This window comes from Lissotriton vulgaris, chromosome 2_2 (genome assembly GCF_964263255.1).
Source record: "Lissotriton vulgaris chromosome 2_2, aLisVul1.2, whole genome shotgun sequence".
Lineage (NCBI taxonomy): Eukaryota > Metazoa > Chordata > Amphibia > Caudata > Salamandridae > Lissotriton > Lissotriton vulgaris.
This window is the reverse complement of record NC_141688.1, coordinates 109,238,932-109,256,530: the sequence shown is the minus strand read 5'-3', so window position 1 is coordinate 109,256,530 and position 17,599 is coordinate 109,238,932. Positions and strand designations below refer to the sequence as shown.

Here is a 17,599-nt window from a genome sequence, read left to right as displayed (position 1 = left end):
GCACTCGGCCCCGCGCCGCTCCAGGTCCCGGTCCCGGTCCCACGGGAGGTCGAGGGACAGGTCGCGAGGTCGGAGTCATCGACGTTCCGGGAGTGGACACCGATCGTCTGGTTCCAAGTCCTCAGGTAAGAGGCATGAGAGGTCGGAGCGACACCATCGGTCCTCCGACCCGCCCCGACGCTCGCTCGATGCGGCCGGGGACTCTGGCGACACCGCCCACGCGGCTCCGCGGGAGTCGCAAGCGTCGCCGCCTGCCCCACACCTTCGGGTCCCTGGGCACGGCGCGTCGCAGGAGGAGGTCGAGAGGTACCTCATGGCCATGAGGGCCCTCCCTCCTCAGTCGGTTCCCGTGGCGCCTTCGGGCCGATCGGCTCCGTCTGGAGGTCCTTCCGGGTCGGGCGCTTCGGCCCCGACGACGTCGGGTACTTCGGGCCCGGCGCCGCTGGCGACTTCGGTCCCGGCGCCGCGCGACCTCGCTGGATCCGGCTCCGGATCCGGGACCTCGCCGGTCGACCTTACGACCTCGCCGGCGCCGTCCCTTCAGGTGTCGTCCCCGGCAGCCGATGTGGTTGCCGACCCCAATGTTTCCTACGGTCCTACTCAGGTGTCGGAGGGGCGCCGCTGGGCGCCGATTCCGTCGGCCTTTGGAGACTTCTATCTCCACGAGGAGGCCCTGGCTGTTAATCCTGGTCTCCAGGAGCCAGGTGACGAGGAGCAATGGGAGGGGTCCGAGGACCCTCTGGCACGTGATTGCCAGTCGCATCAGGACTGGACATATGAGCTTGGGGAGGCCAGTGGTATTGACACCTCGCCAGACACTGGATTTACGTCGCCCCCGACTGTGGCTTCGGAGGCGGGTTCTGCTTACAGCGTAGTGTTGACGAAGGCAGCTAAGGCCTTAAACCTTCAGCTCCCCGTCGCGGCCGTGAGGACTAATCTCCTCACTGAGGTCCTCAAACAGCAGTCCGGCTCCACGGAGCCCCTCCTGCCGTTCAATGAGGCCTTGTGTGACGTTCTGCTGGGCACTTGGTCCAAGCCCGCCACAGGCCCCCCTGTGGACAGGAACGTGGCCAGACGCTACCGCCCGGCACCGGGCGACCCATGCTTTTTGTCCACCCATCCCACCCCCGACAGCCTGGTCATCCAGGCCTCTAACTCCCAATCCGCATTCCCGTCGGCCCCGCCCGACAGGGAATCCAAGAGATATGAGCAGTTCGGGAAGAAGGTCTTCTCGTCTGTGAGCCTAGGGCTACGGTCTGTGAACACCAACTGTCTCTTGGGCCGCTACACCCACACCCTGTGGGACACGGTTGCGGAGGTGCTGCCACAATGCCCTGAGGAGGTCAGGGCTAAACTCAGCCAAACCCTTGCGGACGGCCGAGATGCGGCACGTTTTTCTATCCGGTGTGGGCTGGATACCACGGACTCACTGGGCAGGGCGATGGCAACGACGGTGGCGGTTCGACGCCACGCCTGGTTGAGGTCCGCCAACTTCTCGGCCGATGTCCAGGCCACCCTCCTGGACATGCCGTTTGATGGCCGTCGCCTCTTCGGCGACAAGGCAGACCATGCGCTGGAACGTTTCAAGGACTCCAGGGCCACGGCCAAGTCCTTGGGCCTTACGGCCCCACGCCAGCAATCGGGTGCCTTTCGCTCCTTTCGTGGCCACGGAAGGGGCGCCCCACCACGGACCGTCAGCCACGCGCCGCAGAATGTTCAGCAACGCGGTGGCGGACGTGGGAACCGCCGTGGCGGTGGTCGGGGCCAACGGCGAGGCCAGTCCACACCTCCCTCAGCAGCCCCCGCCTCAAAACCTTCCTAGTCCGAGTTTTCAGGCCCATGTGACGCCTGTGGGAGGCAGGGTTCGCCATCACCTCTCCCACTGGCATACAGTCACTTCGGACAGGTGGGTGCTGCAAATTGTCCGAAGGGGTTTCTCCCTCCCCTTCGAGTCTTCCCCTCCATCCATGCCACCTCAATACCACCGTGTGTCGGGGGATCACTTGCAACTTCTGCGAGAGGAGGTTTCGGCCCTCTTGGCCAAGAGGGCCATCAAGCGCGTTCCTGGGCCAGAAGTAGGACGTGGTTGTTACTCCCACTACTTTCTGGTACCCAAGAAGGGCAAAGGGGGCCTACGCCCTATCTTGGATCTGCGGAACGTCAACGGCTTCCTCCGGACGGAGAAGTTCAAGATGCTCACTTTGGCTCAGGTCCTGGCTGCCCTGGACCCGGGAGACTGGATGGTAGCGTTGGACTTGCAGGACGCCTATTTCCACATCCCCGTCCTGCCGGCCCACCGGCGTTACCTGCGGTTCATGGTAGGCCAAGAGCACTTTCAGTTTACCGTGCTCCCCTTCGGCCTTGCCAGCGCCCCACGGGTGTTCACGAAGGTGATGGCGGTGGTCGCAGCCCATCTGCGCAGGCAGGGGATATCAGTCTTCCCCTACCTCGACGACTGGTTGTTGAAGGCGGGCTCGCCCCAGTCAGTCGTCAGCCACCTCCAGACTACGGCCGACCTCCTGCACTTGCTGGGGTTCTCCATCAATGTGCCGAAGTCACACCTGTGTCCCTCTCAAAAGCTCCTCTTCATCGGAGCGGTTCTCGACTCGGCGCAGTTTCGGGTTTACCCACCCGAACAGCGGGTTCGGGATATTCAGGCTCTGATTCCTGTATTCAGGCCGTTATCCCGGGTCTCGGTCAGGTTGACGCTGCGGCTTCTGGGGCTGATGGCCTCCTGCATCCTTCTGGTGCGTCACGCCAGGTGGCGGATGCGGGCTCTGCAGTGGGACCTGAAGTTTCAGTGGGCCCAGCATCAGGGCAACCTGTCCGATCGTGTCCTGATCTCGGAGGGCACTGCGAAGCAACTGCAGTGGTGGCTCACGGACCGCGACTGGGTCAGTGGCAGACCCCTCTTCCTACCCCAGCCGGAGCACGTAGTTGTGACGGACGCGTCCCTCCAGGGCTGGGGTGGCCACATGGGAGAGGCGGAGATCAGAGGCCTCTGGTCTCCGGCGGAGTCCCGGCTCCACATCAACCTTCTGGAGCTGCGGGCGATTCCGTTTGCACTGAAGGCATTCCTCCCCTCTGTCAGGGGGAGCGTGGTGCAAGTGTTCACCGACAACACCACCGCCATGTGGTACTGCAACAAACAGGGCGGTGTGGGGTCGTGGACCCTCTGCCAGGAGGCTCTGCGCCTCTGGCAGTGGCTGGAACATCAGGGCGTGACCCTGGTGGTTCAACACCTGGCAGGCTCTCTGAATGCCAGGGCGGACGAACTCAGCCGCCGGTGCATGATGGATCACGAATGGCGTCTGAACTCGGACGTGGCGCAAGGTCTCTTTCGACAGTGGGGAGAGCCTTGGTTAGATCTATTCGCCACAGAAGAGAACGCGCAATGTCAGCAGTTCTGCGCGTTGGAGTTTCCAAGGCGGCACTCGCTCGGAGACGCTTTTCGTCGCGAGTGGAGCTGCGGTCTGTTGTATGCCTTTCCGCCTATACCACTTCTGCCCAGAGTGCTGAAGAAGATCAGGCGCGACCGGGCCCAGGTCGTCCTTGTGGCTCCGGACTGGGCACGAAGATACTGGTATCCCGAGCTACTCAGCATGTCAGTCGATCCCCCGATTCGTCTGCCTCTTCGGGAGGACCTTCTGTCGCAGCAGCAGGGGACGGTCCTGCACCCGAACCTGTCCAGTCTCCACCTACAAGCTTGGAGATTGAGCGGCGGCAGTTGAGGCCATTTGACTTGCCTCCCGAAGTCTGTGATATCATTCTGGCAGCCAGGCGTCCCTCCACAAAGTCGGTATACGCCTGCCGGTGGAACAGATTTGTGGCATGGTGCACAGCAAAGGCTGTGGATCCTCTCTCTGCACCCCTTTCGGAAGTGCTGCTCTTTCTTCTTTCCCTTGCCCAGCAGGGCTCTGCTCTGGGCACTCTTAAAGGGTACCTTTCTGCTCTATCAGCCTTCTTGAGGCTACCAGATCAGCCTTCTTTATTCAAGTCCCCTATTGTAAGTAGATTTCTGAAGGGCATCACGCACATGTTCCCTCCTGTTCCCTTCGTGATGCCCCAGTGGGACTTGAATCTGGTTCTCACCTATCTGATGTGTGCTCCCTTTGAGCCACTTCATAACTGCCCCCTTCGTCTCCTTACTCTAAAGACGGCATTCCTGGTTGCCATCACCTCTGCCAGGAGGGTGAGTGAGCTCCAGGCTCTTTCTTCTTCTCCACCTTTCCTGTCTGTTCATCCTGATAAGGTGGTATTACGTACACGGCCTTCCTTTCTGCCCAAGGTTGTCACGGCCTTCCACATCGGGCAGTCCATCACTTTGCCCACCTTCTTTCCGCCTCCGCATCCCTCGAAAGAGGAGGAGAGGCTCCACCGTCTGGATCCAAAACGTGCGCTCTCCTACTACCTAGATCGCACACGCCAATTCCGGGTGGATGACCAACTCTTCGTTGGTTACGTGGGCGCGAAGAAGGGAAAGGCTGTGCACAAGAGGACCATCTCAAGATGAATCATCTTGTGTATTCAAGCATGTTACTCCATGGCGAGGAAGGAGCCCCCGGCTGGATTGCGGGCTCACTCCACTCGGGCCACGGCAACGACAACTGCCCTGGGCCGCGGTGTCCCCCTGCAGTACATCTGTCAGGCAGCCACGTGGGCCTCGCTGCACACGTTCGCAAGACACTACTGCCTGGACAGTCAAGTCCGGAGGGATGGCTTCTTTGGCCGTTCCGTCCTCCAGGACTTTCTGGTGTGATATTGGTTCGCAGACCCACCACCGGGGTTGGTATTGCTGGGGTATCTATTCTAAGGTAAGGAATCTATCACTAACGTGTCTCTTTCAGATGCACAAGTTACTACTTGTGTAACGATATATCTGTAAGAGACATTAGTTAGTGATAGATTCCTTACCGCCCACCCATCCTCCCCGTTCTGCGAACCGATATCTAGGGTTAAGGTCATCCCCTTTCAGGGCCCTAGTTTCATGGCACCAGTGTTAGTTCTATCATGGCTCTGCGTATCTGGCGCGGAAAAGCTGTGTTATCAGAACTGACGTCAGCGCGCATGGGCGCCGTCTAAGTACTCCGACGACGTCATCCCGGCGCTCACGACGCCGACGACGGACGCGGAGCCGCAGACGACGCCTACCAGCGCGCAGGGGTATTGCTACGCAAAAGTTTCCGGATCCAGTCTGACGCCTGGGGATATTCTAAGGTAAGGAATCTATCACTAACTAATGTCTCTTACAGATATATCGTTACACAAGTAGTAACTTGTGCTATACTACAAAAGTGGAATGCGAAATACTAGCAGGTAAGTAACAAGATCCAGAGGCTTCAGGATCGCTAGGACTACACTACAGAACCCTAAGGTTAGGAGCAGGAGGCCAAGGGAGATCGGGTGCAGTGTGTGCACTCTCACGCGGGATGCGGGACAAAGTCTATGGATGCTAGATTTCGTAAAGTTACAGTTATCGGACGAATCCAACTTGTTAGGCTGAAAACGAAAAAGGATCTGGACACTTAGATAGTGAACCTATGTTGGAGCACCGAAATGCTCAGGTTACCTAGCCCAGGGGCTGCGGCTGCATAGGGTTCAAAAGACGTCGGGAATCCTCGTTACAGTCTATGGAGCCTGAAAGAAGAAGTTGCTGGCAGGCGACCAGTGATGATGTTCGATGTGATCCAAGCCTGGATCGAAGATGGAGACGACCTGAAAGCAGAGGGGACTCAGTTCTTGATCACTAGCCAGTGATCAGATGGGCACCAGGATGGCACCGGATGAAGTCACCTCGACCAGGTGAGTGGGCGGCGCTGGGCTCTGCAATCTCTCGGACCAGGAGGCGTTTTTGGCGACCAGGATGGAGGTGCGAGCTGTCCCATGAAGGTGTCTGCTGTCAGCGATGCTGGACCCAGGATTGGGGCAACAAACCTTGGCAAAGGCAAGCCCACGCGGTGGACTCAAGATGGCGTCTGGAGTGGACCAGGAGGGTCCGGGGTGCTCCTCTGTTTGAGGGGAGCAAGGGCCAGTCTGGAGCAACCAGACCAGCGATGGAAGTGTCGTGGTTCGTCGTCAGGAGGGCCACAAGCCAGCAGGCAAGTAGCCGGACAACGCGGTGAGCAGCAAAGAGCAGAAGGGCCCCACGCAGATCTCGTGGATGCTGGGGGGCTGGACTTCAGTGCTGGAGCTGCTCAGGGTTAGGGCTTCTCAAACCCCAAAGCACTCACTCGAGGATCCCTCGGCGGTCGTGCTGGATAGGCGTCGTGCAGTCTTGAAGATGGCCGGTCCCTTCAGGTCTCGTCACACCCACGAATCTCAGCTGGGCTGATGATGTAGGTAGAGGTCAGAGGTGCCAGGGAATCCGGGTCTCGTCAAGCTGGGCAGTCTTGATCCGGAGGATGGACTTGCAGCAAACCGCATGCGCTTAGATGGTGCCCGCTGGTGCAGGGTGGCTACTCCTTAGCTACAAGGGAGAGTCTTCAGAAATGTTCAAGAGTTCTTTCGTGGAAAGTAGTCAAGATTCAGAATTATCTAATTTGGGAAGGGGGCCCGCTCCTACCTTTATACTAAAGAAAGGGGCTGGCACGCGACTAGGTCCTGCCCATGGGTGGGACCAGGAGGGGGGTGGTTACACCCCTCTCCCTTGTCCGGACTTTCTCCAGCTCAGGGGCTGGTGTGCCCCTGGAACTGGTTCAAACTGGCAGATGCATAGTGAGCACCGGAGTGCCACTTGCAGTCACCTTCCTCTCAGCCCTGCCTACCTGGGATACACAAAACCCTGTCTGGGATGGTGCTAGCACCGCCCCTGACAGGAAACCCTTTGTCCAAGCTCTCCTCGCTGGAAGGACTCCCAGCAGCAGGAGGTCAGACTTGTGTCTGTGGTGGCAGCATCCATTTTGTGATGCTGAGGCTCGAGTTAACTTTAACCGGGGTTCACAGTTACATACATGTTGTGTCCCTCTAGAAGGGTGGAATGCTAACCCCGTCGCCAGAATTGGCATGGGGTTAGTATTCCAATTCGTATGACACCTTACTCGACATGTTTTGATAAAGCGATACCAAAGATAGCAAATAACCGCGAGGATTATAATGCACTTGAGAGTATATGGTACGCGTTATTATGGAACAGCTTTTAGGACTTGGTTCGGCCAGCTGCAAACGGGCTCAGCTCATGCCAGAGCACCATCTCACATAATTCCAAGCACTCTGCCTCCAGGATTGTTAACGCCTGCCATAGGAGTGACTGATAGGAATACATGTGTCCATTTTAGGGTTAGATATAGGAATACTATATCTAAAGCAAAGGGTGATTACACCACCTTGCCCCAGCTGTCGTGCAGCCAGTTGTGTCCGATTTAGATGGCCAGCCAGGGGTGGCATAATACATGCTGCAGCCCCTGGTAGGCCCTGGGTACACCTATGCCCTGGGTACAGGGACTGATAAGGTGGCCCAGTGCCAATTGGTAAATGCACCTAAGGTACACGTGTCAATTTAGAGAGAGAACAGGCTGTGGGTCTGTTTAGCAGGCCCACAGCCAGGGAAAGTCGTAAACCAGTGAAGCAAAAAGCAAAAATCTGGGGTGATCATAGGATTGCAGACCCTACTCTCCTACTCTCACTTTGTAGGGCTAATTTATTATTAACCAGTTATGCGGTGTGTCAGTAGCCTGCAAGAATGCGCTGTTGACTGGGGTCTGAGATTTTAAATTCTATCACTTAACAGTTACCTCAAATGTTTGAAGTCTGAACTTGTAACTGTTGTATAACCTAAGACAGAGCTATACGGCCTACTTTCTTATCCGAGTCCCTTGAAGGATAGCTCTGCTCTGCTGTCTACAGGAAATGCTTGTAGGAGCTATACACATTTTAAAATTAAATATTGCTCATATATTAAATGTGTGTCTTTTGTCATGCTCGCCTTGCCTTCCCAAACTGCTAACTCTTGGTAACAGCAGTAGTCACCTGTAATTAAAAGCGATCAAAACATAGTATGTTACTTTGTAGATATATATTCCTAATTTCTGGCCTGTCTGCTGCTCATTATAGTATAATCTGCCCATGTCAGTGGTGCAGTCTCCCTCTGTTTTACAGCAGTGGGTCCATCATGAGCCAGAAAGGAAAAGGGCTTCGCTGTTTAATTTTTCCCTGGCCTGGCCTCTTAAGAGAGATGATGATGATTGAATGTCCCAGTGTTGTAACAATAACATGTTACTTGATGTTTTGTTCTGCTGAACAGCATCAGCCATACTGTTTTTCCACACAGGGTGCAACGGGCTACAGCCTGCGGTATGATGTGAGGACTGAACTCTAGTAAATGGCTGAAAGAGACACCTAAGAGGTTTCTGTTACACCCGTGACTTGGATCAGCAAGTGTACATGGTTATGGAATGGCTAGAACCCATGATCACCCTAATCAAGTCTTCTCTTAAAAACACCTTTCTACTGATGTTCAATAGATGACATCTGAAGAGACTTGGAATTCCCTACTCTATTTGCAGTGCCCGATTGCCCTTTCCGTCTAAGAACCACACATCGTCACCTGATCCCAAAACAACTGGCACTCCAGCTTATCTGGGTGACAAGTTTACCATTTTAAGCCATCCCTCCAGCCTAGACATCATCGACTGGACACGAAGAAGTAGAAAAAAATAAAGGACCTAAAAAAGCATCTCTTTAAAGAAGACGTCACAGTGCAGTAGCAGTTCAGTTTTGTACGTATAAACAAGCTACCCCTCCAGTCACACATTGCCCAGCGTTCCCTGCCTATTAGCTAGATTTGCGCTTTACAGTAACTCATCCAAGCATGCATATATAGGTCATTGTCAGTTCTCAGTAATCGCACTCATAATTACGAGGATCTCAATACGCACACATTATTTGTAGCTAGCTCAGACTGCACTGTTGCCTGGAATTCTGCAGCAGCCTGATGACTTTAAGGGACAATGCAGTGTTCTTCTCATTCGAACCCGAAGGTAAACGTTTCTGAAGATTTGTGCTCTCAAAATGTAGTATTAAAGCCATAATCAGTCCAGTTAGTTTATTTCAATTGCATTTGACTACGGGTTAATGAAAAGGAACTGCAGATATCAAAGCAATGTTTAAGGAAGAGATGTTCCCCCTTTGAAAAAAAAGTGTTTTGGTTTCTTACACATTCACAGATATATTTGTTGTTTATTCATTTAATTCATATATTTTAATTCTCTTCTTTCCTTAACCATGCAATTTAATTATTAGCTACTCGTGGGTCCATTATGCATCCCAGTTTCCCACTTGCATGTCTCTAAAACTCTACCTTGATCTGTTGAGTGCCTAATTGTTTGTGTGAACAGTAATGAATACATTTTGTGATGGATTCCACAGTTCCCCCTCGTGAACATCTTGCCGGTAAATAATTGTCTAAATGAACAGTGTTAAAAAACTGGATACATATCTTATTACTGAGGCATAGAACATGTCATCCAAGCAGCTAAGTAACAAAGCAAAACTATGAAGAAAGAAACTTACATGTGAAGGACAGTTACTAAGTGTTAGTACCTACTGTTGTTGATCCTAATGATTCAGCATTTGTTGATATTGCATCCTACAGCTATATGATTTATTTGTTGGCTGCTTCAAATCCTTGGCCATAATCTCACCATACCTTTGCAACACTGCTAATGCGCCTACACCGTCTGTTTTTCTAGAAGCAGTGATCTGAAAAAAGCATTTCATTGTTTTATTTTTCTGCCAATATTCTTAACCTCACAGCACTTAAATGCTTGCATTAAACAGTTAAGGCACAACTGACTGGCACAGGTATGTTCTGCACCAACTTGGTTACCTTTAAAATTGTTGAAGAACTTCCCCCACAACTGGTGATATTAGTTGGTAATACTCCTTTGATGAGCTTGAATGCACCTTACTCAAGGTTCAATTCCAGTTTATTCCAATATATACTTGAAAAAAAGTCAGAACTCCCGAGTGGAATCACAGAATTGTTAGTCCAAAGTCTTTTCTTTTTCTTCCCCCAAGCTCTCCTCTGCATTTGAACAGTTTTAATCGGATGTATGTCATTACATCGCAAAGTAATACCACCCGTGCCATTACAATGCAGGTATTACTACGTAATGTCAATGACATCGCATGCCATTACATCGGATACTTTTAGCACGAGTATGCCTTTACCACGCATGCCATTACAACGCAAAGGCATGCGTGGTAAAGCAATGCTTGTAGTAAAAGTTTGCAAGGTAAGTGACATCCCTACCCCTACACCTACACAACACACTACTCCCACCCCAACACTACCCCTACCACAAAAACACTACCACACTACAATACCACCCTAAAACACTACACAAACACTACTATACTACACTAAACCCTAAAACACTACACTACCCTAAAACACGACACTACAGAAACACTACTACACTACTCTAAACCCTAGAACACTACACTACCCTAAACCCTAAACCACTACACTACCCTAAAACCTAAATCACTACGCAAACTCTACTTCACTACCCTAAAACCTAAATCACTACAACAGTACCCTAAACCCTAATACACTACACTAAACAAACACTATGCGCTGTGAGACTTACGGGTGATATATGCGCCTAATAAATGCCAAATACATACATACATACACTACACTACACTGCAAAAAAACACTAAAACGTTAGAGGACTACTTTTACGCTATTTTAAACCTTACAAAAGTAACCCCCACCCAGGCTCAAACCCCCTTACCTCTCTCCTCCCCAGCATCGCCGTCTCTGCTCCCGGTTCCTGCTTCCTCCTTCCTGTTTAGTGCACGTTGTTGTGAGGAAACAGCCTAAGTTTCCTCACATCGACATGAATAGCCGCCGCAGCCATTACACATTACATCGCATGCGTTGTAAAAGTGCATGCGATGTAATGGTATGCGTGTTTTTTACCACGTGTTGTAACATCGCATGCGTTGTAAAATCGCATGCGATGTAATAGCAACGCGTGGTAAAAACCGCGTTGTAATGGCTGTTCCCCGTTTTAATCTCTTCTTCAGCTTTCAACTTTAATGTGGAAAATAGATATCGGCCAACAGGAAGTGAAGTATCCTCATCTCATCTTGCCTTGTGAATTTGTTAGACTACCCCAGGTTGAAACACTGCTGCACACTTGCTTCTCAGGGCGAGTCCTAGAAAGATACATTTTCACTCTGCCTCCGTCTTCAGTTACTGCCTTCTTCTGGTGAACATATGGATGTTCAATTTGAGTGAAGTTGACTAAGCAATCTGCACCGCTGCTACAGATCTCTCCTCTATCCATTCCCACTGAGTAGGAGGAGCAGACAGAATAACTGAAATCACATTGCATAAAATATTCAACATTGTGTCTTGTGAAATTAATGGAGATATTTTATTGCTGATGGTTACGCCATTGAAGTGGTTCAAATTATTTAATTTTTAAATAATCCTACCTCCCTGAGCTGTGCAATTCCACCTTCTGAGAAGTTAGTTGAAACCTGCGATTAATTGACAACTTTGTCTGGAAGAACTTTAACAGGTGTTGCTATTGATCAAATCGAGTGTCACTGAATGTTGAAAAGTCAAGTTTGCTGGTGTTCAGTTTTCTGCATATGATAGATGTACCCGTTCAACCAATTACCGGTGATAGTGCAGTCAGTTATCACTATTGTTTAATAGGTAGTCTATGATGGGGATTAATGTGTTATATTTTTGCCTCAATTATGTACAGGATTACGTGCATTTATAAATGGGTTAGAACAAGGTATTTTCCATTCATTTTAAAACCTGATGTGTGTTAGTTGTTTTAAAATATATTAGTATTTGAGAAAATAAACTGTTTACTGCAGAGTCATATAGGCCGTATTTTATCCATCTTTCTTTTTTTTAAAGGGTTAAAAGGTCTTTTAGATATTCAGCCGCACTGGGTATCTGCGTTGTCTTGGCCTGAAGAGAGCCCCATGGGAACCGGAACAAATGATTCTGAAATGCTGTTGGTTGGGCGCATTGATGGCTCACTTGGCCTTATTGAAGTTTTCGATGCTTCCACTATGCATAGGCACGAACTGGAACACTGCTATAGGAAAGATGGTGGGTATATTTTATAACTATTGTAAATGTTGCTAAAAATTAATATTTTTTCTGGAACCATGTTTGTGTCCATTTACTTTATTTTTGTTGTTGCTTTCAACTTTTAAATTGTTTTAAATTGATTTAAATAGAAAATGCTAAACTATTTTCAAATCTATTAAGGACATAGTTTTCAGTCTGTAAGCTGATGTATCAGTATTCAAAATCATTGTATTATCTGTGACTATGCATCATAATCTCCCGCCCACCCACCCACCTCGCCCACCCTCCTCCTAAAACGACATTCAAGGTCTCCATTTGCCCTTTTTGAATGGAGATTTTAGATTTTTTTTCTCTCAATAAGAACTTGGATTTGAATAGTCAGAATAGCACATTTTGGGCTCATAATTTAAAAGAAGATAGAATAAACGATATGCCCATATTTGTATTTACTCATTAACCCATTTCTTTGTTTTTCACAATTTCTAGATAGAGATTAACACCTAGATTTAGATTTACATGATGCCACGACCGTCTCCCTATTAGTTTCAAAAGAACACAAACCATTTAAGGTCAGGGAAAACAAAAAAAAGAGCTAGCAGTCTTTTGCATTACCTGACTTTGTACCACCCTCTAGGGCAGGGTTTGCCAAAGTTATTAGAACCACAACCCTCTTAGAGAGACAGACATTTGAGACCAATCTAGGTTTAATGGACATGAGGCAGGCGTTTTTTTAATGTAACTAAAGCATTGTGCGGTAGCGCATTGTCATTTACAGAAATCAAATTTTCTATTGAAATGGCTACTAAATATGAACAGACATACAGTTTTACTGATAATACTATATTGCACACAATTTATATTGTGTGGAAATCGGGTTTCAATGAATATTTGTTTGTGCACCACCAAGTAAAGTGCCTTGATTTGTTTTGATCCTATTAAAACCTTTGTTTCAACCACACTTCAGAATTACAAAAAATTGGCTTTGTTTTTTTGCTTTCCTAACTGCTGAATGTGCACAGTTCATGTGCAAGTATTTACATGTTGTTGTGTTACAAACAATTACATCCTACGGGCAATCCTTTCAAACACCTTTACCCCAGCCATATTGTCACATAATTCACTTCACTTCCTCTGACTGCAAAGTACCAATCATCATGTTAAAAAAGGAGCAATTTGTCAGAAGACATAGCCTGACACCGGACCTCCGTCATTCAAGCACAGTTAATGTGGCCAGATAAATAGAGAATTTAAAGACATCTTTATTTATTTATTGGAATTTAGCCCCCACCAAAAATTGCTTCACCCCCCATCAGAGGGTTGCAACCTACAGTGTGAGAAACAATGCTCTAGGGCAACCCACTGAAACTCGATTTATGGAGGATACCTTTCTCCTGTATCATGGGTTGCAACTTGATTTTCTGCTTAGCAATTGTGATGTGATTGACAATGATTTTGACCAGTAACTTGTTTTACTGCTTCCTCCTAAGTTATTCAGCACTCGGGTGGAATTTTGGGATTGTTCTCCTCAGTCCTATTCCTACAGATTTAGAGTCTTGAGCCATCCTCCAGGTTTAGGGTCACCTACCAGTATGTTTCTTAATATCCACCAGTTTTTCTAACAAATATTTTGCTGCCATGGCATTTAACTGCTCAAGGTTTTGTTCAGAGGTTAACTACTAAAAAAAAGAAAATAATCCCTGCCCTGTCTGGTTTCGGCACCATTTCCCCACAAAGAAAGGAGAATTGATTTGAGTCTTTTCAAAGTGGGCTTCACCTGTCTAAAGGGAATATGCTGAAATATTGTTGACAGTAGTTGGGGGGAAAAGGGGAGATCCGCATATGAAATGCTCCCGCAATTAAGCAGTTTTTCAGTCTTTACATTTTATCCTAATAATTATTATTTGGACAAAAGTGCAGTGTGTCCCAGACCGTGCGCTGCAAGCTGATATTTTTGGTGGGTCGCAAAAGTCAAAGCATTACATAAAGATGTCTTTAAATTCTATATTTATCATGACTCATTTGTTATTCTTCAAAGGCAGACGTCAAATGTCAGGCTATGTCTACTGACAAATTGCTACTTATTTCTTTTAACATGGGATTGGTGTTTTCCAAACTCCCCTCATTTTGCAGTCAGAGAAAGAAAAATAAAGTGAATTAAGCGACAGTACTTGCTGGGCTACAGGGAATGTGAAAGGATGGACTGTAGGATGGAATTTGTTTGTAACATACAACAAACTATAAATACCTGTAAATAAACTGTACACACTCAGCAGTTAAAAAAGCAAAAATGAAGCACACTTGTTTTTTGTAGTTCTGAAGTGTGATGGAAATGACGATTTTAATGGGATCAAAACAAATCAAGACACTTGGTGATGCCAACATGATTAATATTTTTTTATTTATGTACACATTTAGTGGCCATTAAAATGGAAAATGTGCTGTCTGTAAATGACCACACGCAGCTTTAGTTACATTAAAAAAATCACCCACCTCATGTCGATTAAAGCAAAAATGTTTAGGAACCACTGCAATAGCGTATCTCTTGTTCCCAGCCTGGCAATCTTAGCAGGATTCTGATTTCATTTTTCTGCCTTGCACAGCTACATCATTAGGATCATTTGTTACTTACTATGTATTCTTCGTATTAGAGACTCCATCTTGATAAGGACCTCAATTAATCATTGGCTGATTTGCAATTAGTGTTTCATCCCAATAGCTTTATTTAGCAGTGCTAATTAAGGTGTGCAGTATTGTATTCTAAGCATGGAAGGTGGTTGAAGGCATCTTTACTTTTTCTTGGTGGGCCCATCAGCAGCTTTTGATAGCCTTAACCATACTATTGTTTAGGATTCAAGAGGTAATGACAGTGTTGGGGCAATCTATAGCCAGTCATTTATTAACAATTCATCTATACTACAGTTTGTCTATGACATGCCTCCCATCAGTCATAAACTCAATATGATTACCAAACAGCTCCTCTTTTTTAAAAATGAGTTCAGAGCCTTGTGTTGAGCGGGCACACCCATAGAGGGGTACCTTTCATGGGATAGTTCACCAAAGGTTCCCAAGTGTTTCACAGTCTTTGCCATTATCTGCCATCTTCTAAGTGAATTTTTCAATTGCCTTAAGGTTCCACAGATGGGAGTGCCATTGAGTAACATCTGAGACCTCTTTCTTTTTCCAATATTTTGCAATAGCAGTTTTCACAGCTCCTAAACAGTTCCATGCAATTAAAGATTGGTACTTCAAATCTTGTGTCCCCACCTCAAAAAGTATAGGAAAACTTGTATGGCAGAGGATACCCTAAAATGTGGCGTATCCGATTTAGTACCTCTTTCTAGAAGGGCTTTTTTTTGGGCCATAGGCACGATATATGAGGAACGTTGCATATATTTCTGCATTCTCTCCAACTTATTGGGTTGGTTGTGTGATACTGTTTATACAGCCTCACTGGGCGCTTATACCCATCATATGTTAATTTGTAATGAGTCTCTTTACCTAGACTATATTATAATATATTATATGACACTGGATTTTTTATTCCAGTATCTCCATGCATGTGATAACTGGTGCTCTGTGAGTTTGTGTTCAGAAAGAACATTCTATTTGTCTCTATATGGGTGAGTGTTAGTGTCTTGTTAAGAAGTCAATGTGGATATGACTCCTCTTCTAACAGTAGATAGTTTAACAAATAGTTTTATTGAGATTAGGTCTTTTATAGCTTCTTCTTCACTTCCTTTTTCAAAGCTTCATTAAACAATGAAGTATGCTGGTTTAACCCCTTCGCTGAGGCCGCGATTTTACCGCTGTGCGGTAAACAAAAGTACAGGGCGGGGCCGTGACGAACCCCAGCCGTCATCAGCACACGCTCACCGCGGGGCGTGACGGCTGGGGTTCATCACCAGCATGGGAGGGGTTAAAGTACAATACTCCAAATAATAGAAAATGGCAGGGAAATCATGGGAATGAAAAAGAGGTGTTGGAGAACCCATTTTTATGAATAGAGACCTATATGTGGCACAACCACTGTAGAGATGATCTATGCACGCCAGTGTTAACATTACTATTTATTTTGATACACCAATGCCTTGTACAATGCAAATGTGGGAAGAGGAGGAGTTGGACGTCATTTTTCACCATATACATTTTTCTTACATTCCATGTTGTTGAGCGATAGAACAGATGCAACCCATGCAGGCATGGACTACCTACAGATGGACAGTTAGTTTAACATGTATCTGTACTACATGCAATATTTGAAACACATTCAAAACTTTTGTAAAAAAAAACAGAAGTAGGACTATGGAGTCCTGTGCTGCTGGTTTCTGAACGTATTGCATCCATCCCCAGAAGCTGCACCAAATTATGTTTGTTTCAGGCAAGGCCTAAAACAAACATATATGGCTTCCCTACAATTACATTTTGTTCTGGTGGGATTTCAGATTAAGGAATATCAAACTGGATCCACCATTTCCCCCTTTGGGCTTCAACTTCCCTCTTTTCACTACTTGCAGACTGTGTGACAAACACCGCAGGGCAAGGTAAATGAAAGACAACTGCAGAACTTCCTAAAACTTCATTATCTGAAAGAGACAATTAGCTATGGATTCCTCACCTTAGAATCACAGGATCCAGGCGTCAGACTGGAACTGGAGAATGTTTCTTCAGCAGTACCCCTGCAGGTCGGTGGGTGGTGTCGGTCGACTCAGCGTTCATCGTTGGCGTTGTGGTCGCCGGAATGATATTGCGGTATCTACTTAGATGCGGCCCCTGCGCGCTGATGTCAGTTCTTTCTTTTTTCGCTCCAGCCAGCGCAGATCCGGAGAGAGCAGTACCTCGAGTCACTTTTTTACTCCTTTTTCTTCGACTTTTATCAACATCTTTTCGAGTCGTTCGACTCCTGGTGCACGCAGGGATGTCCCGTCCTCGAACCGGCTTTAAGACTTATGACTCCTGTTACCAACTGATGTTGGGTGCCTTTGGTGTTTGGAGCCCGTCCATGACCCAAAGTCAGGCTCCTACTGCTGGGCCATGAACCCAAAGTCTTTGCGGGAGCGGTCCTGAAAGCTTCTCAAGGCCCGGCAGTCTGCTCCGTTCGAGGTCTGGGTCGAGAGGGAGGTCGCGGGATTGGTCGCGTAGTCGTCACCACCATTCCTCGTCCAAGTCTTCGGGTAAGTCGAAGCTCAAGAAGAAGGTAAAGAAGCACTGTCGCTCTTCGTGTTTTCCCCATTAGTCGCCAACGCAACGTGGGAAGTGGAAGGTAGTCATCTAGCTCCGCCCGCGGAACCTGTTGGGTCGACTTCGGCCTTCTCGGGAGCCAGAGCTACCCCTACTCAACTTTGTAGCTTTTACAAAGCCCTCCATTCCATCTTTGGGCAGCCCGACTCCGCTGGCATGCTTTCGGGCCCCACAGACTCGACTGAGGGGTCCAGACCTTCGATGTCTGACGCCGCAGGGCCCCCAGGGATCCAGGCCTGGTCCGGATCGGCGCCGGTGAACCTCGCTCCACCTCCGCCCCCTCCAATGCCAGTTGTG

The 17,599-nt window shown here is 48.2% G+C and overlaps 1 protein-coding gene across 9 annotated transcripts in view; it reads left to right on the top strand.

The window, feature by feature from the left end:
- HERC1 (HECT and RLD domain containing E3 ubiquitin protein ligase family member 1) overlaps nt 1-17,599 on the top strand; it is a 2,101,515-nt gene that overhangs the window by 1,526,774 nt on the left and 557,142 nt on the right. For all 9 annotated transcript variants that reach the window (XM_086959402.1, XM_086959399.1, XM_086959397.1 and 6 more), the window contains exon 54: nt 11,885-12,082. In XM_086959402.1, the coding sequence (XP_086815528.1) occupies nt 11,885-12,082 (198 nt within the window). The remainder of the gene's footprint in view (nt 1-11,884; nt 12,083-17,599) is intronic.